The following is a 23,642-nucleotide window of genomic DNA, read 5'->3' as shown; positions in this document are numbered from 1 at the left end:
CCTGCCAATATGACCAGAAGGCGGGTTTTTAAACTTTTTGAGAGTATTACATTGGTTCCAATACACCAGACAAGATCAGTAAAGTGTAGAAGAGTATTTGAATCCAAAACAAATTCGTATTTGACCCGAGTCTGCTTCAAACGTGGGCTGAAAACCCACCTCTGCTGACAGTTTATAACCCATTAGTGCTCTGAACACTTCCATTCATAACAGACCTGGAACCAAAGCTTACAGTCACAGCTGCACCTATGGCACTGCATTTTAGTGTATTTATTTATTTATTTATTTATTTATTATTGTAATATTAAAGATCATTGTATCAAGTGTGCAATCAGATTAGTCAAGCCATCTCCAGTATGTCTGTAAACTCCGATCAAATGCTTATTTGCAATTTGTGATCTTCTGATCTTAGTGGCCTTCTAAGTTACGTGTAAATGTAAAAGCTCTGCTGTCATGTTGTGACTTCAGCTGAAATAAACATCACCTCCGATTCAATGTTTTAAAACTCGGCTTCCCATAAGTTTGTTTTATTTTTGAATAAGCAAATGACGACGGCATTATCACATCACACGCATTTCCATATCTGTCTGCAAACAAAACTACAACCGACCACCCAAAGCAGCCATGCAAATAAGCTGAAGGCAGAATCCCGAAGTGCTCTGGAGAAGCCAACTGCTGCACCGCCAGGCTGTCGTTAAAGAGGAAAAATAAGCAAATCGGGAGAGCGAGATGTCGTTATGGGAACGAATACTTCCTGGTGCTCAGCTCCAGTTCCCCTTCCTCCTGGTCCCCCGGCTGGCCATATCTGAACTTGCGGTAGACGGTGCCGTCCCTGCTCATGTACACGATGTCTTCGTCGTCGTCGTCGTCATCCCTCTCGGCGAGGTCCACCAGCGGCTGCCCCCGGTGGCGAGTCATCGCCGCCGCGTCGCCGGACTGGCGTCTCGGCCCGCCCAGCTTCTCGTACCCCTGCGCGGCGTCGTCGGGCTGACGCTTGGAGCGCCCCCGCCAGATGAGGAAGAATATGGTCCCCAGGCCCAGGAGCAGCAGGACGGACGCGGTGACGAAGAGCGTCGGGCTGCCCGTGGAGTCGTCCATGTTGTGGAGGGCGGAGTTGGTGCTGAGGACACACTGCCCTGTGGAGACAGAGCCAAAACCAGAGCAGTCAGGCTCAGGAGACAGACAGACAGACACGTCCATACAGTTTCTTGAACAGTTTACGGTCCCATATAACAATGTAAAAGGAGTGTACTCCAGAAGAGTGGTTCCAAACTTCGGTCCTGGGTCCCGTGTATGCTGGTTTTCGTTCCAACCACAGTTATAATTCTACAGTTTTAACAAACTGCTAAATTTGCTTAATAGTGTGTTTTTTATGTTTAGCGCAATTATATACCCTCTTAAAGGGACATTTCTCTTTGGTTTAACAAGCAATTTTGTGGAGCTTTACCCCATTGTGTTTGCATAGCGTGAATACTAGCAACATCAGTCGTCCCTGCTGACCGTTAGCCTCCTGGTTGTCTGGCTCCAAATTCACTCCCATTCATTTTCGGGAGCTCGCTGAAACTAAAAGTTTTAAAGCACAACCAGCATACACAGGGGCCCCCAGGACCAAGGTTGGGAACCACTTCTCTGCATGCAGGTTTAATGAAACTGAACATGCGTCTCTACTTTCAGCGCAGGCTACCACAGAGGGGTTTTTACCACGCGTCTCCGTGCAGTTACAGCACTCCGGCATCTCGTTGTGCGTCTCATTCCCGCAGCAGGGGAGACAGCGCCCCTCGGTGGTCAGGAGGTCCAGGGCAGGACACAGGGTGCAGTTGTAGGAGCTGGGCCCTCTGCAGGCCAGGCAGGACGCATCGCATCTCTCGCACCTCAAGGTGGCGCTCTGGAGACCGGAAGCCACACGTGGGATTACACAAACTGCTGCGAGGCGTTCGGTACAGCAGGGTCGCCCCTGATAATTGTCAGTTACCTCGGAAACAGGGTATTGTCCCGTGATGCAAGGGGATTCGCACACACCCCCTGAGAGTCTGTATCCACCGTGACATGAATCGCAGGCCATGAGTCCTTTATCTGACGAGACATGACATCACAGATGACCTCACGCTGCCTGACATTGCACTGTGCGGCCAGAAGTTTTTACACATGCATACCAAAACTGCAGAGCCTGTGACAATCTGGGATTCAGCACTGACAAACAAAGATGCCCTAAATACAGAGTGATGCCCTGTAGGCACAGACATGCCCTACAGCAGTGGTAACCGACCCTGTTCCTGGAGATCTACCGTCCTGTAGGTTTTCACTCCAACTCTAATAATTCCACACCTCATTCAACATCTAGAGATCTTATTGAGCTGCTAATTAGTAGAGCCAGATGTACCAAATTAGGGTTGGAATGATAAACCTACAGGCTGGTAAATCTCCAGGAACAGGGCTGGTTACCACAGGCCTAGAGGCACAGAGATGCTCTTCTTCTCAGCTCAGCTTCTCAGCTGTTAAAATGGCTCCCCGGCCCTTTATGAAGACAAATGGATGAAGGTTTCCATTTCCCATTACTGAGCAGGTGCAAACGTCAGGAAAGGCAATTAAATCCACACTGTTCTATAAAGAAAGCAAAGACTGCTGAAAAATAGAACACTGTGCAAATATTTATCTGGCGTCCTACGTTTAGGCATTTAGCAAAGGTCAGCTTCCTGACCCCTGAGGAACAGAAAGCTGCAGTCTTATCGACGACAAACACAACCCTAAGCAATTACTAATAAACACAGTGCTTACTCTTCTAAAACCAATAGCACATTAAAGAGTATTCTCCATTCAGACCGTGCAGGTATATTATGAATTAAATGACATTGTGTCACCAATTCATTGTTTCTATACGTTGTAGCCGTGTTATAAAAGCAATACGGCACTCGAGGCTGTGCTGTATCACATACTGCACATTGTGCCTAACAGCTCTCCTGTACCCGTGACTGTATTGACGATGCAGCGCGGCCTCTCATGCCGTATGGTTTAACTCGGAGCGCGGAGGTGCCGGTTCCCCGGGTTCCGGTACCTGTGCAGGTTCTGCAGGAGGGGTGGCAGCTCTCGCAGGTTCTCTCGCGGGTGTCCGGGTAGTGCCCGGGCGGGCAGGACGGGCGGCAGCGTCCGTGCGTCCTCAGGTACAGGCGTCCGTCCGGGCAGCTCAGGCACCGGGCGTCCCCGCCCCCCGAGCACTCCCCGCAGCTGGGGTCGCAGGGCTCGCAGGCCCCCGTCGACGCGTTACCATAGAAACTGAGGAGAACGCAGAGGACCCTGGCCACTTTCGGACATGGGGCGACCGGGCGCAGTGTGCTGGCTGGCTGTTGAGGCTTGTGTGTGCGTGTCTATGTGTGTGTGTGTGTGCGCCTGTGTGTGTGCGCAGACCTGCATAGTCAGACTCAGACCCTGCTGCTTTTCACCCAGCTGACCTGTGCAGTCACTGCGCCAGAAAACTGCACAGCTGGTGCATCTGACACAGACAGACGAAAGCTGCCGGTTCGAGCACACAAGCCACGATTGAGTAACAAGGCAGGAAGTCCCCCCGCCAACGAGAAACCCTCTGTGCTCAAGTTCCGAGCGCCAGAAACAATAAAATAATAAACTAGGCCTCATATATGTGCTTATGTAATAACATACATGTTATGTAATACAGTGTACCAGTCTGTGTGATTACACAGTACACTCTCCTGCAGGAATGTGCATATCTCAGCGTATTTTTCAGCTTCGGGCGATCAATGTCTGTCTCTCATCATGCTTGTCGATCCCTGCCGACAACCTTGAACATTGGCATGGTGGTACATATCCTGCTTAAAGCCGCAATAACATTTACAGCCAATTAGGATATCTACACGGTTTCTGATAAATAGATAAGCATACCTTATCACAGCCATAAATGTGAAAAAAGTCAAAACACAGGATTATGTATGTAAATAAACATGTAACAGTAAAAGAAAACTTCACCTATAAATAATCTAAAGTACAGTGTTAGGTAATCTTTCTGTCTCTAGAGGCACTAGAGTGCAGATCTCCGCCAGGCGTGTTAGCTTTGCTGATGCAACAATAGAGGCTACACAATCAATGCAACCAGACAAATACAATATTACAAGTTTTTACCATTTGCCACTGAAAATCCCAAAAAATGCTGATTCAATGAAGTAACGCTAAAGGTGGTGATCTGGACAGGAACAATTCCAAAAGACCAGCGATGTAAAATATCAGTTTCAATGTGAAAATGGCAACAAAATTATTGCCACAGATTCAAACATTAACGTACCCCGTTAATTGGCGGATTATTTTGTTGGCATTTTAACGTTGAAATTGACATTTTACATCGCTGGACTTTCATTACAAACGGAAGCAGTTGTTGATCACTTGCAGCCCCTACCGGCCGGTTGGGAGGAGTGAGGAGTTAGCACTCAATGTATTTCAATGGAGAATGATAGAAATAATTCAAATAAAATACTTGTCGTTGACCGATTTGCAAAATATTTGAGAATTCAGGTCCTTGGGTTGCTGCCAGCATGCACAACAAGAATTAGGCTGATCGGCCCAGTAGTATGCGAGATTAGCTGTGGACAGGCACACAAACACACGCACAAACACACACGACCGAATGCATAATCCCCTCCAGGCTCTCGCCCGGCGGAGATAATAAAAATGAGTAGTTTGTGGCTACTTTGTGGTAGTAAATGGACTGTAAATGCCAGCAAAAATAATGCTCTACCTGTAATGCACCTGTCAGTTCTACCTGTAATGCACCTGTCTGTTCTACCTGTATGTAATGCACCAGTCTGTTCTACCTGTATGTAATGCACCTGTAATGCATTGTCTGTTCTGCCTGTAGTGCACCTGTAATGAGCCTGTGTGCCCTACCTGGGCCGGCAGGTGTCCACGCACTGCTTGTCCTGTCTGAACAGGTGGGGTGTGCAGGTGAGGCAGTGCTGGCTGAGCCTCCCCATGCAGGAGCGGCAGGAGGGGTGACAGGGTTCACAGCGCCAGAGCTGCGCGTCTCTGAAGAATCCCACGGGACAGTCATCCAAACAGCTCCCGTCTGAGAACACACACACACACACACAAACACACACACACACACACACACACACACACACAGAGCACTATGACATACCTGGACCAGCAGACACACTGCGCCCTGCTATCAGAGTAAGATACACACTGCGGTCCATGTGACCAGCGTTTGAAACGCGGTCTGAGGGCAGAGCCGCCGACTCACTCAGGAGGAAGTGGTTGCGGTTGCAGCTCAGGCAGCTGAGCTTGCCGGGCCCGGAGCAGTGGGCACAGTGGCTGTGGCAGGGCTGGCAGCGCCCCTGCGGGTCCCTGTAGGATGGAGGGGGGCAGGCTGGCACGGGCACGCAGCGGCCCTCACCGTCCAACGTCAGCCCCTCCCTGCAGCTGCTGCACTGGCTCGCACCCGGGCCCACACAGGTCAGGCAGGAGTCCTCACAATCTGCACACACAGAGTCAGAGAGCACTGACTCATTCACACTGAATCAATGAGCAGTGACTCATTCACACAGAGCCAATGAGCAGTGACTCATTCACACAGAGTCAGAGAGCACTGACTCATTCACACAGAGTCAGAGAGCAGTGACTCATTCACACAGAGTCAGAGAGCACTGACTCATTCACACAGAGCCAGAGAGTACTGGCTAATTCACACATGCAGAGAGCACTGACTCATTCACACAGAGCCAGAGAGTACTGGCTAATTCACACATGCAGAGAGCACTGACTCATTCACACAGAGTCAGAGAGCACTGACTAATTCACACAGTCAGAGAGCAGTGACTCATTCACACAGAGCCAGAGAGCAGTGACTCATTCACTAAGTCAGACAGCACTGACTCATTCACACTGAATCAGACAGCAGTGACTCATTCACAGAGAGTCAGAGAGCACTGACTCCTTCACACAGAATTAGTGAGTAGTGGACTCCTTCACACAGATTCATAGTGCTTTGACTCATTCACACAGAGTAAATGAGCAGGGACTCATTCACACAGAGTCAGTGAGCAGTCTGTATACATACCCTTGCACTCCCCGGTGTGAACATCGTTGTAAGTGCTGCTAGGACAGTCGCTCAGGCATTCTCCATCGTACCACACACTTCCTGGTTCGGCACACGACCGGCACTGACTCTGCTCTGACTCGGCACATTGCACGCAAGCCTTCTCTTCCACATTCCGGTAAAATCCAGCGGGGCAGTCCTCCACACAGTCTCCCTCATAGAGGACATGAGACTCCTCACACTCTACAGAGAGAGAGAGAGAGAGAGACATGAGGAGAAAGTGGGAGAGAGAGAGGTGAGGACAAAGTGGGACAGAGCAAGAGAGAGATGAGGAGAAAGTGGGAGAGAGAGAGAGAGGTGAGGAGAAAGTGGGACAGAGCGAGAGAGAGATGAGGAGAAAGTGGGACAGAGCGAGAGAAATGAGGAGAAAGTGGGAAAGAGAGAGACATGAGGAGAAAGTGGGAGAGAGAGAGAGAGAGATGAGGAGAAAGTGGGAGAGAGGGGTGAAGGGAGGGAGAGAGAGAAAGATATGAGGAGAAATTGGGACAAAGAGAGAGAGAGATGAGGAGAAAGTGGGAGAGAGATATGAGGAGAGTGTGGGAGAGAGAGATGAAGAGAGTGTGGGATAGAGAGAGAGATGAGGAGAAAGAGGGAGAGAGGGATGAAGGGAGGGAGAGAGAGAGAAAGCTGGCGCTCACCCTCACACAGGTCGTCGGCGGCGCAGCGGCGGCAGGCGGGGGGGCAGGGGTGGCAGCGCCCCTCCCTGGGGAGGTGCCCGGGGGGGCAGTCCTCTGCGCAGCGGTGTCGGTGGAGGACGAAGGGATCTGCGCAGCTGAGGCAGCGCGTGGCGTTGCCCTCGCAGGACGAGCAGGCCGACGCACAGCTCAGACACACCTGCCCCGCGGGGTACCCCCTGCACAGAGGGACAGGGAGGGAGCCAGAGGAAAAACAGGCCGTTAAAACCAAGAGGCCAAAACCAGGGCTGCGTTTCTGAAGCTCACTTCCTGGTGTTGTCGAAAGACGTTGCTCACTAGCGCTACTGCAGTTGGTTCCAGTATGGGTGTTTCAGCCACTCGTTTTAATGTAAGTCAACGCCAACAATACAGTCAAAATATGAAGTCGATTATTTTTTTCCACAAGAAAAAGTAGTCGCAATACGTGTTTTTCCATCGTCTAATATCTCCCCATATGCAGTTATTGTGTTATTTGGACAAATCGGTAATATTTTGTGGATGAATCAGGGATATTTTACATCACTACCGAGTCACTGTATCTCATGCGCTTAATGGACGACGGACTTCATATCCTTACTGCGCAGTCTCTGGCTCCAATTAGTACATAGCGGTGCCCGCAAACTACACTTCCCAGGCTTCAAAACCCGTTTTACACGAATTATAACACACGGTTATAACACACAAATCCCTCCAAACAGGCTGGCTAAGTTTGATGAAACTCTCGAACCTTTGACACTGGCGGACGCACTGCCCCTCCTGCAGGTACAGGGGATCCCTGTGCCCGGAGTGGCACCTGAGGCACACGCCCGTCTCCGCACACAGGGCGCATCCAGGAGGGCACGGCTCGCAGCGTCTGCTGGCTCCACCCCCAAAACTGCCTACCGGGCACTTGCCCACGCAGGTCTGCTGTGCAGTTAGGAACCTGCCTGGAGTCACAGAGCAGAGTCAGACAGGGGAGTCAGAGAGGAGTCAGAGAGGAGTCACACTGGGGAGTCAGAGAGGAGTCACACAGGGGAGTCAGAGAGGAGTCACAGAGAGGAGGCACACAGGGGAGTCAGAGAGGAGTCACACTGGAGAATCAGAGAGGAGTCAGACAGGAGTTGGAGAGGAGTCACAGAGAGGAGTCACACAGGGGAGTCAGAGAGGAGTCAGAGAGGAGTCACACTGGAGAATCAGAGAGGAGTCAGACAGGAGTCAGAGAGGAGTCACACAGGGGAGTCAGAGAGGAGTCAGAGAGGAGTCACACAGGATCAGAGAGGAGTCCAAGAGAGGAGCACGGGAGTCAGAGAGGAGTCAGAGAGGAGTCACACAGGGGAGTCAGAGAGGAGTCAGAGAGGAGTCACACAGGGGAGTCAGAGAGGAGTCACAGAGAGGAGTCACACAGGGGAGTCAGAGAGGAGTCAGAGAGGAGTCACTCACCTCTTCCACATGTGCTGCACTGGTTCCTCTCATTCCCCCAACAGGACTCACATGAGGAGTGACATGACTCACACTCACCTTCATCTGCCAGGATAGAAACCCAGACAGAGTCAGCTACAGCTGCTCTATGACGCAATTATGACAGTATGGAAAAGTGTGTGTGTGTGCGTTTGTGTTGGTATAGTGGTATGTATGTGTGTGTGTGTGTGTTTGGGTTGGTATAGATGTATGCATGTGTGAGTGTGTGTGTGTGTATGTATGTGTGTGTGTGTGGTGTTGTGTGTATGTGTGTTGCATGTGTGTGTGTGTGTGTGTGTGTGTTGTATTGTGTAACCGTGTGCATTATGAGGGTGTGTGTGTGTGTTGTGTAACTGTGTGCATCATGTGGGCGTGTGATAGGTCACCATTGAGGAAGCTGTTCCTGGGACAGGGGTCCTGCTCTCTCACACATTCCCCACCAGCAAGCTGCTCCTCCTCCTCACAAGAGTCACAGTCATCTTCATCAGGGCCGCTGCACGTCTTGCAGTCGTCATGACAACGCTCACACTCCTGGCTTTCCTCATCGCCATAGTAACCTTCCTCACACTGCTCTACGCACTGGCCATCTGCAACAGAACACATGCCATTACCGTCACACGCATACACACACACACACGCACACAATACCTATAGGAGCACAAACACACCATTACACATTTTCATATACACACACACACCTACAGGAGCACAAACACACCATTACACATTTTCATATACACACACACACCTACAGGAGCACAAACACACCATTACACATTTTCATATACACACACACACCTACAGGAGCACAAACACACCATTACACATTTTCATACACACACACACACACGCCCACACACACACACCTATAGGAGCACAAACACACGCATGCACATTTTCATACACATATACGCATCAGCCCTGACCTGACAGGAAGAGGTCGGCCTCGCACCAGAAGCACTCCTCCACGTCACAGCTGACGCAGGTCTCAGGACATCTCACGCATGTCATCTCGTCCTCTACACTGTACGTCTTAGCAGGACAGGTCTTATAGCAGCTGTCCTGGAACCTGCACACGGAGTACACACACACACACACACACACACACACATCCACTCAGACTCCAAGCAGTCAAACTGAACAAACTACTACAAATGCACAGAACACAATAAGACAGGCCTAAAACAGAAAAGCCAGACAAAACCGGGACACATTATACACTTCCATCATCTATACCCGCTTATTCCTGGTCAGGGTCGCAGGGGGTGCTGGAGCCTATCGCAGTGTGCGTTGGGCAAGAGGCAGGAATGCACCCTGAACAGGTCGCCAATCAATTGCAGAACACACACCATTCACTCACACACTCTTACCTGCAGGCAATTTAGTCTAACTACCTGTCTTTGGACTTCGGGAGGAAACCCACATGGACACAGGGGAGAACAGGCAAACTCCACACAGAAAGGCCCAGGCCAACGTTCGAACCCAGGACCTTCTTGCTATCAGCCTACCCACTGCACCACCGGGCCGCCCACATTATACACACGGGCATGGAAACATTAATCTTGCACACCGACACACAAAATTTTCATTCCTCATACACAACATGGAGCGACAATGCATAACTAACAGAGACGTGGCACAGTAATACTGCTGCACAACACAGTAAAATGGCTGCTGGACACAAACAGACTTAAAGGCCAAAAATAACCACTGCAAGTGCAGGTCTTGTCCTTAAAGGTGGGCCTGAGGAGTAGTGAACAGGTGAAAGCAAAGCAGAGGGAAAATTAGAGAGTTCATAGAGAATAAAAGACAGGTGTGTCACGAAAAGGACGATAAACTCACTGATAAAAGCCCTCTGTGCAGGACAGGCAGTGGCGAGGGTTATCTGCAGGGGAGATCAGAATCATCCAACCGCAGAGCGGATTAACCGGGAGCCATCCAATTACAGAGGAGATTAAATCAGAACCGTCCAATTACAGTGAGAAAGGAAGAAAGTGAGGCTTACATAGAACACACTTCCTACACCCCTCTTCACACACCATACACTCCCCATACTCCGGGTCCTCCACCTCCCCTAGAAAGAGAGAGAGCAGAGGGTTACACAGAGCTACCGACACCCACACTACCTCACTGTTACTCTCTCTCTTGCTTATAAACTATTTGGCTCCCTTAAGAATGATTTGTAACACAAATTTTCTGCCAGTATAAAAAATAATCCACCCCAGGAAGTGCAGGCGGATGAATACGAACTCTCGACAGGTCAGTGATGAGGCCCTCAAGCGAAGTCGAAGGGGCTGCTAAACACCCGAAGCGATTCATTTTCAGAATCCGCATGCCCCTGAGTGGACTGTTCCATTTACTTCATTTATACTACTTGCAACAGAAATAATTCAACATTCAAATTCAGTTAAACAAATCTGTCACAGCGCTATGTTATATGTTGCATGTTGCACTTGCCACTCATTATTTACTCATTATTTTCAGCTGTAAATAGAATTTCATTTCGAAACAGAATGCTGGCTTGCATGTTCATTTTGAAAGGTTATGAGACCACTTTTGCCATACCCAGGTGTGATAATGTTTATCCAGGAAGGCTATAGGAAAACCCTCACCCACTAGACCAATCAGAATTGAGCATTAAGCTGCAATGTGCCATACCTTCATTCCGATCTAGGGTGCTACACCTGTACACAGTTGTACTGTGCCTCTTGAGCCGACTCACCTTCTCCGCACTCCAGACGCGTACACACTCCATCACTGAGACGGTAGGAGGAGGAGTTACAGCTGAGGCACCAGTTGGGGCCGCTGCACGCCCCGCAGCTCTCGGGACAGGGGTCACAGGTCCGCCCCTCGGACCGGAAGTGGCGCTCCGGGCAGACGTCCACGCACCGACCGCGGAAAAGGAACCGCTCCGCCCCCGACTTATCTGGAAACACGCAGGACGCTCGTTACTGAAGAACGGGATGTGATTGGTTAGGGTTACTGCGATGGCGCTTGGCAGGACCGCACCTTTTTCACAGGAGGTGCAGTTTTCTGGGCCCCCGTCTGAGCACTCCCCACAAGTGAGGTCACAGAGCTGGCACTGCCCCTCCGATGCGTATTTCCCCGGAGAGCAGCCGGTGTCACAGCGACCCTCCTCCAGGGCCCTGAGAGATTACATCAATACAACATCAGGAAACAGAGCAATAGAACATAAGGAAACAGAACAACAGAACAAAAGGAAACAGAGCAATAGAAATCAGGACACAAAACAACAAAACATCAGGAAACAGAACAATAGAACAACAGGACACAGAACACTAGAACAACAATAAACAGAGCAATAGAACATCAAGACACAGAACAATAGAACACCAGGAAACAGAGCAATGGAACATCGGGACACAGAACACTAGAACAACAGGAAACAGAACAATATAACATCAAGACAGAATAAGACATAATTTGCAGATATGAACAGGCCACTTAGCCCATCCCCTCCATATATATCAACCTATATATTAATAGTATACACTTACAGTACTGATGGTTTTAATAGAACTAGATAAAGAATTAAATAAGAAAAAATAAGAAACAAAACAAAAATATCTCTCACTTGGTTCCTGTTTCAAAGTGTTTGCTTTTTTGATATTTTCACCACCCCCCTTCTCCCTTCACTGAAATGACTCACACACTTAAGAGGCTGTAGTTCTGTTCCGTTCTAAAAGATGCACAGAAATAGCACGCCATGAATGAAGTCATCAGAACACATGCCCTCATTCAGCGTCTCAGAACAGAATTCTGCATCAGAACGGTTCAAATAAAATGGACCTTCTTTCAACAGCTCTTTTTCATTAACAACCCTGCCAACCTTCTCCCGTTACAGACATACCACCATTTACTGAATGACTATTTGACTGATTGACTGATTGATTGATTGATTGATTGATTGGTTTATGGTCTCACCTGCCAGGTGTGCAGCTGATACAGTCCCAGCTTTCGGGGCCTTTGCACTGGTGACAGGTGAGGTCACACAGGCGACACCCTCCGGACTCGTCCTGATATTCTCCTGATAAACGAGTCATGCGAGCAACAAGCAGTCATAACACCTCACTGCAGGGATCTTCAGGTCTAGTGCTGCCGGCTTTAATTCCTCCCCTCCAATGAGGACGGATTTACTCCCGGGACACCGGGTGCATTAAAGGGGCAGTCCACCCAAAAATGAAATTAAAGTATGTTCCCAATTACCCAGAGTACAGCCTATCCATCCAGATAGTTTTGCTGAGAGTTTTTTTTTAGATTAGATCGTTTTCTTCATGCAGTTCACCATGATACAACGGACCTCTCTTGACCTCTCATTTTTATGAGGCTCAATGCACTGAAAATTTACATTTGGTAAACACAACGGCAACGTCTCTTTCCAAATATAACACCACGCTATCTCATGAACATACACAGAACACGGCCTCGTGTACGTGGACTATAACACTTGTGGCATTATATTTGGAAAGAGATTTTCCTGCTTTTGAGTTTTTCCGATGAAAAGTTTTGGAGGACTGAGTGTCAATAGGGGTCTGTAGTATCACTGTGAACTGCATCTAGAAAACCTTTCAAATCTAAAAAACTTTTCAAATCTCAGTGAAATGATTTGGATAGTAAGACAGTAAGAACTTTTATTAAGTGGAAACACTTTAATGTCATTTTTGGGTGAACTGCCCCTTTAAATCTCTTTCCATTCATTGGCATTAATGGATCAGCTGGCTACCAGGAAGAAAAAAACACCAGCAGTGCTAGCTGCCTCAAGGGCTTTGGGTCTGAAAATCATGTATTAAATCAGGGAGAGACGGTACTCAAATGAAGCTCCTGTTTAGACCAGAATGTGACCATTTGAACAGTGAATGATTAGCCAACATGAGTGAATGATTTGCAGGTGCTGCCATATCTCCCATGAAATGTACTGTAGATGTGAAGATTATTAGCAGCACAAGCTACTCTGCTAAAAGCCTGTGCAACTGTGTGAACTCCTCTGGAAAAGGCAGTGTGGTATAACAGCTATGGTTCTTACGGCTGACTTTTTCAAAGGTGAACTACAATTTTTACATGTGAAAACAAAACGTGTGTCTTGAAATAGCATAGGTTACTTTTTCTTGCTTTCATATTGTAAGTTGGATTATTTTAATAGTTCACATGTGTACTATTCACATGTTGGGTGTTCACATGTGATTTTTGTGAGTTTTTTTATAAGGGGGGCTGGGCTTATAACTCAAAGATTGTAAGTTACATTGCCAGGTGTAGCATTGCGGTTGTACCCTTGAGCAAGGCACTTTACCTCAGTAGTTAATATAAAATATCCTGCTGAATAAATGGATTGTATGCAAAAAATGAATTAGTATAAATCACTCTGGATAAGTGCAAAATGCCTAAATGTAAATTTAACACTGAAACCGGGTTCATGTACACCTCCGCCCACAAGAGGCGCTCACTCACCATCTCTACAGTCACTGATATGGACACAGGTCCCCGACTGCAGCGTCAGTCCACTCACACAGCTGCTGCAGGTTCCCCTGGGGCCCACACAGGTCAGGCAGCTGGGGTCACACCTGGACAGAAACACATCACAGCCAGGTTGACTTTAACCGCATGTAGAACCCCATGCCTCATAAAACAGGCAAAATTTCTCTATTATTTTTAATAATGTGCATTTTAAAATTGCAGTTTTAATGTGAGCAAGGCCATTTTGTGCTAAGGGAGTCTATTGATTTGTAAATCACGATAAATGTTTTGCTCACACTACATAGCATTCTGTTCAACTAGTGGCCCCAGTCAACTATTCTGTTCTTCTGAAACATTAAATTTAATTAGAATGAATACTCAGTCTGCAATGTATTTTGGGCCATGTTGTATGAAGGCTATGAAGTGGTCAACGCTGCAAAAAACTATTTCTACTTCCTCATTTCTATTCAATTTCCCTTCACACTTTGCCATTAAAACACTTCTAAATTCCAGTTTCAAAGTTTTTGGATTAATTCCCAGTGAATGATGTGTTTAAGGTAAGTTTCTGGGAAACTGCCTGACCTGTTGCAGGTGCCCAGATGCATTACAGGGTAGAATCCGTTGCTGCAGGAGGGCACACACATCCGGTCCTCCAACAGGAAGCCCTCTGCACAGGTGGTACACTCCCCCTTGCCTGAACCTGAGAAAGCAACACCTGTCTCCTATTTCACTGCATTAAACAGTGCGTACGTGTGTCATGGACAGGACGTTCTGTCATCAGAATGTTCCATCATCGGAATGTTCCACCCTCAGAACTTTCCATCATCAGAATGTCCCATCATCAGAATGTTTCCTTATCAGAATGTTTCATCATCAGAATGTTCCATCATGAGAACATTCCATCATTAGAACTTTCCATCATCAAAACGTTCCATCATCAGAATGTTCCATCATCAGAAAATTCTATCATTAGAACGTTCTATCATCAGAATGCTCCATCGTCAGAACGTTCCATCATGTGGTTCAGACGCAATTCTCTTACATTCTGATGATGGAAAAACGTTCCGTCATCAGAACGTTCCATCATGCGGTGCAGACACACTTCTCTTACCTGTGCAGGAGGCACACGCTCCGTCACAGGCCTCGCACTCCTTGCGCTCTCGGCTGTAGAAGCTACCTGGCTCACAGCTCCTGTGACACAAACTCCCGTGCAGACTGACATGGAGTCGCATGGAGAGAGAAAGATGGAGAGAGGGATGAAGGAGGGGGAGAGAGAGACAGTGAGGTAAACTCTGCCAGGTAATGTTCCGGTAATCGATGAAGTATTCATAAAATAATGGTGCTTTGAATTTCCCTACCTTGTGCCAGGTGCACACTCCGTGCAGACATCTGATGATGTACATTTCACACAGTTCTCACTGCATTTCCTGCACACGCTGCCATCTGCAGGGCAAAGTTAGCAATACAGATACAAAAAACACTTTATTATCCAGATGCGCTTCTGCTCAGCTGTTACCATGGCTGCCAGGAGCTATGCCATAGTTACAGATCTGGGATTTTCCAGAAGGTAATCTAAGGTGATTTTTAAAAATAACCAAAGCAGGAAAGGTAATAATGTGAGGTGAGCATTGTGTCTCAGGTTCTGAGAATGCAACGAAAACGGGAATAGCAACCAGACTGCACCGTGCGTTATTCCTGTTCCTTCCTCCAGCAGGGGTCGTGTGCCGTTACCTAGGTAATATCCATCGCCGCAGCCGGACACGCAGCTGCCGCTTCCTTCCTGCGCGTGATACCCGGGCTTACAGGAAGTGCACTGGTCTCTGCGGCTGCCCACGCACGTCTCGCACAGGAAGTAGCACTTCTTACAGCGCCCTCTGTTATCCGCGTAGAATCCAGATGGACACGCCAACACACAGGTCCTGCGTGGGCGGTCGTCATAGAAACGTGCCTGTGTCACCCTCCCTTCACGCCTCATTTTTAAACTCATTATTCTGCTCTTATGATTCATAATTCAACATAACTTCAGCTTTCAGCATAGGTGCACCAGTATAATGTTAGGGATCTTCAAGAAATTGTGTCAATATTCTAACCTAGTGTTGTTCCTGTTCTTCAGGAAGTGATGTAAACAGCCAATACACTGATGGGCTCCTGGTCCCTCGCAGCCAAACTCATCACACTCTGGGTCACATGGTCCTGATAGAGGAGTAAACACAGCTCTCAATACCTTACCTCAAACACAAGACTGACTCACACGTCCACAGTGTTTGTGCTGGTCATTGAGTGTCTGTACTGAGAGAGGAGCGGCTGTATGGAAATAGGAGTGGCTATACTGGGAGTGGAGTGGCTTTATTGGGAGGGGAGTGGCTTTCCTGAGAGGAGAGTGGCCTTATTGTGAGGGGAGTGGCCATATTTAGAGGAGAGTGCCTATATTGGGAGGGGAGTGGCTGTACTGAGAGGGGAGAGCTATTCTGAGAGGACAGTGGCCTTACTGAGAGGGGAGTGGCTGTACTGAGAGGGGAATAGCCTTACTGAGAGGGGAGTGGCTGTACTGAGAGGGGAGTGGCCTTACTGAGAGGGTAGTGGCTGTACTGAGAGGAGAGTTTCAGTGAGTATGACCATGATTTTGCTCTCACCGCTGTACTCCTGGTCATCTTCAGCTGGTAGCTCAGCAGAGCGTGGTTGTTGGTGGCGCACAGAGGTGTATGGAAACCCAGATGTGCCATAAAAAACTAGAGACCATTCTTTCAATTTCCCTGATATTCATGAAGATAACAAAAGGAGAGGCCAGATCAAAAGAGATGAAAAGGCAAACAATTTGTGAAATAGCGTCATTTGCACTACTAACATCAAAAATGATGTTGTGGTGTACAGTATTTCCTGCTTAATTTATCAAGTGAAATTCTAGCTCAAATTTATGAATGCATTAAACATATTTTTCTTGCTTATCAAGAACAATTCAATCTATTTGATTTAGTGAATAGTTGACTTCTCACTCTTGTTACAGTCCACTTTTGAGTCACAATATTTCTATGTGTACATTTTCTCTCATAGTTGTACACCGCATGCAACCATGGATACAGATACCTTGGTTACAAACACCTTTATGCTGTATATCAAAACAGAGAATGTCATGAGATACATAGTATTTGATACATAGAGATCTGTATGTAAACACCCGAGTGATAAAGAGAGTGAAGCACGTTTGAGCACCTGCTGCTTCCTGGCTGCTCGGTTGGGATGGAGAGTCGTAGATCTCCAGAGTCCAGTTCCCGGCTGCCTGCTCCCCCCAGCAGTGAGTTGTCATGAACTCCCAGTTCTGGAAGCCATCCGCAGAGCGGTCGAACGGCCTGGCGCAGGAGAGGCAGACATTACCGCACAGACGTTAGCCAATAGGAACGTCCGCTGAGGCCACCTGACCGTTCAACGTATCTTGCCAGTGGATGAAAAAAAGGTGCGCTGGATAGACCTGGGTCCAACACGTATTTATTTAGGATTCAAATACGTTTCTTCTAGTGTAAACCCCGCCTTCTGGTCATATTGTTACATGGGCAGGCTCAATTACACCAGGCAAGATCAATAGAGCACAGAAAAGTAGTTGAATCCGACACAAATATGTATTTGACCAAAGTCTGGCACCCAAATCATTTTAGCAGCGCTGCAACCCATGATGCTAAGCACAGGGCATATCTCTGTAATGATATGTGACAAAGGTAAGGCAGCAAAATGTCAATAGGGACTGTTTCTGTTTTCCCTGACGAGGCAGGGATGCACACATCCTTATCCCTCCCGTCTCCACCCTGTTTTCCATTCCCCTCTTACGCATCTCACCCTGTCTATCCTATATTTCCCCTCCCCAAGAAACCCCTCTCCGCCTGCCCTTCCACGTGTTAATTCTCGGGAACAACGGATAACCCGTCGCTGGTGTGTTATGCTCCGACCCCGGCAGCACTCTCATTAATTGCTGCTTGGGATGCCGGTGAATTACGAGCCTAGGCCTTCTCTTTGAGCGCTAATGGGATAAGAGCGTCAGCCAAATGCCTAAATGCAATATTAATGTACCTTTCCCTGGGGCCAATGGCGCTCCCCGTGCCCTTCTCTCTTTCATAACTGTCCATCATGTCCCTGGCGCAGTATTTCCAAGGTCCTTTAAATAGAATCTTTCTCACCGAAGATGTAGTTCTTCGTGAAAAGCGAGCGCCGTCTTCCAGTGAAGCGCCCCGAGCGGGGGGGACAGCTGCGTCCGTGAGCGAGGCGAGCGGAGGACTCACCTGCTGTCGAGGAGGCGGGACTTGGTTCCCGAGGGTGAGACGAGGTTGATTGACAGGCGTCCGCGGCGCGGGTGGGCGACGGTCGCCCTCACCGCCACGTGCTCCAGGAAGCGGACGCGGTGGCGGGGCCGGCGGCCGCAGCCCGTGGCCTCGTGCGCCACCCTCAGCACGCCGTGCGGTGGGATGGGCCTGCCGGGGGGGAGCCAGCGCGGTCAAGCACGGAAAAGCTTCTGAAATTGCGTCTTGTGCGGCGGTGTAGCACAGTGGGTAAGGAACTGTGCTTGTAACCAAAAGGTCGCAGGTTCGATTAGGACACTGGGTAGGACACTGCCATTGTACACTTGAGCAAGGTACTTAAACTGCAGTGCATCAGTATATATCCAGCTGTATAAATGGATACAATTTAAAATACTATATAAAAGTTGCGTAAGTCGCTCTGAATAAGAGCGTCTGTAATGTGCCATTGCTTTTTTTTTCCAAAGAAACAAAATATTTTCAATGCCATTGCTAATTTTTTGGGGTGATGACCGAACTGGGAAAGTTTCATGCCCATCCAAGGTTGGGAAATTCCTAAACAGAGCTTTGCGTTGGAACATAAGCCCTTCGAAACAACCACAGTCATGTGTCCACTCTATAGCAGCACCTCAACTGGGAATAAAAAAGTTAAAAGAACACCCATTATAGTACACTGCCACCAATAAGTTAATGGAATGCATTTTCACATTTCAAATTGTAATTTTTTGTTTGAACACCTTTTCTTGTGGTCTTTTGTAACAAATGTAATAATAGTATATTCATCCTAGTCCTGGGGCACATCTACTGCTATAAAAAGGGGGTCATATCACGGTGTATCACGGTGTGTGTGTTATCTACAGACACAGTGCATGTGTGTGTGTGTGTGTGTGTGAGTGTGTGTACCTGCGTGCATGCGTGAGAGTATGCATGTGTTTGTGTGCCAGTCTCCCAGTATAAGATTAGTTTCTTTAATGTGATGGCATTGTGTACTATAGGCAGGCCCCAGGGGGATTGTGGGAAGCTTTTGCGGAGGTGGGGCGAGTACCTAACAAGCCGGTCTGTGATCTCCACACAGGTGTGCTGGGAGGGAACCTGTGTCCATCTCTCTGCCTCCCTCACCATCGCCTCCGCATCCATCAACCCAAACCCATACAGGTGACTGACTGCAACACAGACACAACCCATCCATCAGACAGTAAATCAATAAATCAATGCACATAGCAATGAATCAAACACTCAATCAATCAGCTAGAGAGACAGACGGCTAGACATATAGACAGACAGATAGATAGACAGACAGACAGATTGACAGACATACAGATAGATAGACAGACAGACAGACAGACAGACAGACAGACAGGGTAGATAAATATCTAGGTAGATAGATAGACAGACAGACAGATAGATAGATAGATAGATAGATAGATTGACAGACATACAGACAGACATATAGATACATAGATAGATAGATAGATAGATAGATAGACAGAGACAGACAGATAGACAGATAGATAGATAGCTAGATAGATAGATAGATAGACAGACAGACAGACAGAGAGATAGAAGATAGACAGACAGACAGACAGGCAGATAGACTGGGTAGATAAATATCTAGGTAGATAGATAGACAGATAGATAGATAACATGCTATATTAAGCTAAAAACACTCCACAGTAAAGCTCTGGTGTCTGTGTCAGGGTGGCGGAGCAGCAGAGTAAAATACCGCGGTATCCGGCTCCATTGCTGTGCCAGTCGGGGGCTCTCAGGTGAGCTGGGCGGGACGTCCTCACTATGATGTGCTGAACGTCCCTCCAGCTCAGCCGCGAACTGGGAGGGGGGACAAAGAAACGAAACGTTCACCTGGTTACCTGTCCATCCCCCACTTCTGCCAACACTAACCCACATCTCTATTGCTACTAATGCAAACCTACAGTTCCATTCCTACCAATGCATGCAAACCTATAGTTCCATTCCTGCTAATATAAACCTTTAGCTACATTCCTACTAATGCTAACCCATAGCTTTATTCCACCTAATGCTAACCCATAGCTCTATTCCTACTAATATAAACCTTAAGCTACATTCCTACTAATGCTAACCCATAGCTCTATTCCTACTAATATAAACCTTTAGCTACATTCCTACTAATGCTAACCTATAGCTCCATTATTGCTAATGCAACATTCCTACTAATGCATGCAAACTTATAGTTCCATTACTACTGAAGGACTCCTATTTCTCTATATAATACTGTTAGCATCAAGGTGTAAGTTCATCTCTGCCGACTTTGTTGGAACAGCCTATGGGTACCACGAGTCTCTCAGATTTAGGTTTTCAGGGTCTCCCCATTCAGACTGAAGGGGCTGGGCCTACACCTAGCCGCAGGTAACACAGGCAGAGGACTGAAGATTCTGGATGGACAGATTACTTGGCTTCTAAGGTGAGGGAGATGATCCCCGCGGCGATGGAGGCGGAAACGGACGTCCCAGTGTGGCCTTCCGTGCAGCCCTGCCGCAGGTCAGTGGTCACCTGGCAACAAACAAACACGCACCTGTGACTCCCTGCAGAAGTGAGTGTGTGTTTGTGTAGTCACGGGTTCAATTCCCAGGTAGGACACTGCCCTTGTAACCTTGAGCAAGGTACTTAACCTGCATTGCTTCAGTGTATATCCAGCTGTATGAATGCATGCAATGTAAATGCTGTGTAAAAGTTGAGTGAGTCGCTCTGGATAAGAGCGTCTGTTAAATGCCTGTAATGTAATGTAATGTGTTCAAGCGCTTCACGGATACGCGCGTGCGTCGCCGACTCACGATCCTGCCGCCATGGCCCGCGGCGCCGCCGTAGGCGGAGCAGAGGGTGGAGGCGCACTCCTCCAGGTCCCGGGGCCGGCTGCCGCTCCGGGTGGCGCTGCTGACGGAGACGGTGTAGACGCTGCTGGCGTAGCCGTCGCACGAGCAGTGATCCAGGCTCCGCCCTCCGTTACCCGACGCCCACACGAATATGGAGCCCCGCCCCTTCCTTCCCTGTTTGGGGGGCGAGAAAGATAGGGATAGAGATAGAGAGAGAGAGACAGAGAGACAACGGAGGACAGCTGAGAGTATTGTTGGAAGACTATGTGTCTCATACATCCACTTAAAACATATGCACCTACTGTACACATATTCACTACATACACAGCAACACACATACACTAAAACACACATACAAAACACCTCCAATACAAACACACATAATCTGCACATGCGGGACTACATTCATAACAAGACAGTCCACAGCGCGGGCCCACCAATCGAATGCCGGTTTCGAGGGCCAATCGGGCGAGGGGGGCGGGGCCGTCCACGGTCTGCCCGTCGTCGTCCGGCCCCCAGCCGGCGCTGTACACGTCGACGTGCTGGGGCTGCAGGCTCAGGGACCACGCCTCCGCCGCGTCCGTCGCCCCTCCGTCTAACATGCGCACCCCTGCGCGGACACACGCGCATTATCACCCTCGCCGCCATCCCTCATCACCGTTACCGGCGTCCTCATCGTCGTAACCGTCGCCACGGCAGCGGCGGTGCTCACCCCCGATTTTGGCGTTGAAAGCGACTCCGACTCCGCACACGGAGTTGTTGGCGGACGCTGCCACTACCCCGGCGCATCGCGTTCCGTGACTTAGCAAGAAAGAAAAAAAGAGAAAAAAAGGACTGACTCCATTACCCGGAGCAAAGAGGGCAGAGTCCATTACACTGAGCACTGCAGCCAGATTATACAGGAAAGGTGTCACTGACTGTACTTATTCAGCCTAATGTTCTATTATTAGAACATTCCAGAATTCTGAATGAAACAAGGTTCATGTAAATGTAATATGGGGTAGGTCTGTTGCAAGCAGCAAGAGATACAATCATCTGAGCTAAAGATCAACTAAAGAATCTAATAGTTCACAATCTGTAGTGGGTGTTTTATCTGCAAACTCTTGTCTCACAGTTCTGCTACATACACACCATATGGAACACTGTGTTATCAGTGTTATACAGTGGAACTGTACATTTTGCTTGCATATAAGCACAATATTTACAAACACAAATTGCACATGCAAGCATCCAGAATTCCACCAAATTCCAAATGAGCAGAGAACGTAAATGCAGTCGGTGTGAACAGGGGGCTCTAAGGACAGAAGATTCTAGATGCAGAAGACTCTAGATAGAGAAGACTCTAGATGCAGAAGACTCTAGATACAGAAGACTAGATGCAGAAGACTAGAGGTACAGAAGACTAGATGCAGAAGACTATAGGTACAGAAGACTATAGATGGCCAGATTTACTTGTTCTCTTCGCTGGAATTATATGGAGGCATTGGGTCATGGTCATGCCCGATGACATCATAGCTAGCCTTAGCATCCTGCAAAAAAGAGAGATTAAGAGCTATGTCCTCTACACATCTTTTCCATGACCTATACACACCCTCTCTATGCACCTTTCCATGACCTCTACACGCCCTCTACAGGCCCTTTACACAATCACTACTCAACCTTCACACGTCCTGTACACACCCTCTACATGTATCTTACATGTAATCTAATCTACACGCCCTTTACACAATCTCTATGTGCCTGTTGCATTTATATGAGGGAATATCTGCCAAATGAGGATGTATCATGCAGCATGATATAAACAAGGTGCAGATTTTTTCAGTTAATATTTTTAAAAGCGAACACGAAAGATCCTCACTTTATTCAAGTGGAACAAATCTAACACTGAGTTCTCCAGGGCAAAAGCGCAAGAAGTACATACATCAGTGATTCTTAAACTCTGTTACAGCCACGTTACATCACGTTGCAGCAAAACTCTTGATCGATTAATGCTGTTGAAAACAGGTGTTCATTTTCTTTCAGAATGTTTCCATTAAATGCATCTTCATTGTATTCAGGTTTGGCTCATTGATTTTGTTTCAGTGATCTGGAGTCAACTCTTTCAACAGTTCGGTGTTCACTTATTTTACCAGCCAGTCTATCATTTAAACAATTAGAAATTGTAGCCTCTTTCCAAAGGAAGCACACAATTACAGAAAATGAAAGCACATCTGATTGATGAAATGATGATGATGCCCTGGGACATAAAGATAGGACATAACTCTTCAAGAAATGCTGAGGTTTTTCCACACATAATAGAGTGCATCCGTCATCTGACATTAAAAGACATTATAAGTGCCTAATTAAGGGCAATACAGTCCAATACATTATTTCACTGGCTGCAGTTGTGGTTGGAAAAAAACCAGCACACACAGGAGACCTGGGTCAAATACGTATTTGTTTTGGATTCAAATAGTTTTCTCTGCTTTACTGATCTTGTCTGGTGTATTGGAACCAATGAAACACTCTCAAAACCCTGTGCAGTGCAAACCCCGCCTTCTGGTCATATTGGCAGGCTCAATTACACCAGGCAAGATCAGTAGAGGGCAGAAAAGTATTGACCCAGGTCTGATACACAGAGTTTTAGAATCCTGGCACACATGATGTAATATCTGGCATACATACATAATTCTGCACGAGATCGGCGTGGTTTCTCTCAATGCCGTCGTCCAAAATGGTAACCACGACACCCTTCCCGGTGTAGCCCCGCCCCCAGGCCCCTGTGATGTTCATGTCTGAGCGGCAGGAGGGAGCTTCATCCCTGCAGAGCTACAGAGGGGGCGGA

The 23,642-nt window shown here is 47.9% G+C and overlaps 1 protein-coding gene and 2 long non-coding RNA genes across 3 annotated transcripts; all 3 read right to left on the bottom strand.

The window, feature by feature from the left end:
• Positions 1 to 287: 287 nt before the first annotated feature.
• On the bottom strand, positions 288 to 18,288 carry LOC135239920 (proprotein convertase subtilisin/kexin type 5-like). The gene is made up of 27 exons (XM_064308924.1): positions 18,269 to 18,288; positions 17,955 to 18,143; positions 16,897 to 17,033; positions 16,320 to 16,439; positions 15,777 to 15,879; positions 15,418 to 15,605; positions 15,045 to 15,129; positions 14,798 to 14,901; positions 14,269 to 14,386; positions 13,681 to 13,793; positions 12,160 to 12,262; positions 11,224 to 11,360; positions 10,937 to 11,140; positions 10,220 to 10,288; positions 10,057 to 10,099; positions 9,141 to 9,283; positions 8,601 to 8,801; positions 8,197 to 8,280; positions 7,505 to 7,703; positions 6,742 to 6,956; positions 6,065 to 6,286; positions 5,249 to 5,482; positions 4,891 to 5,068; positions 3,053 to 3,270; positions 1,973 to 2,073; positions 1,702 to 1,885; positions 288 to 1,136 (listed from the first exon to the last, which is right to left on the bottom strand). Exons 1-27 carry the CDS (start codon positions 18,286 to 18,288, stop codon positions 736 to 738), a joined length of 4,113 nt encoding a protein of 1,370 aa, XP_064164994.1. The 3' UTR covers positions 288 to 735.
• A 739-nt stretch (positions 18,289 to 19,027) lies between these two features.
• LOC135239077 (uncharacterized) lies at positions 19,028 to 20,492 on the bottom strand. Its single transcript, XR_010325276.1, has 3 exons — positions 20,398 to 20,492; positions 19,693 to 19,796; positions 19,028 to 19,132 (listed from the first exon to the last, which is right to left on the bottom strand). It is a non-coding gene; the product is annotated as an uncharacterized LOC135239077 (long non-coding RNA).
• Positions 20,493 to 21,494: 1,002 nt separating this feature from the next.
• LOC135239076 (uncharacterized) lies at positions 21,495 to 23,620 on the bottom strand. The gene is made up of 3 exons (XR_010325275.1): positions 23,483 to 23,620; positions 22,271 to 22,347; positions 21,495 to 21,619 (listed from the first exon to the last, which is right to left on the bottom strand). It is a non-coding gene; the product is annotated as an uncharacterized LOC135239076 (long non-coding RNA).
• Between the last annotated feature and the right edge of the window lie 22 nt (positions 23,621 to 23,642).

The sequence above is a fragment of the Anguilla rostrata genome, chromosome 14 (genome assembly GCF_018555375.3).
Source record: "Anguilla rostrata isolate EN2019 chromosome 14, ASM1855537v3, whole genome shotgun sequence".
Taxonomy (NCBI): domain Eukaryota; kingdom Metazoa; phylum Chordata; class Actinopteri; order Anguilliformes; family Anguillidae; genus Anguilla; species Anguilla rostrata.
The sequence above is the reverse complement of the archived record's forward strand: the minus strand, read 5'-3'. Positions and strand labels throughout refer to the sequence as shown.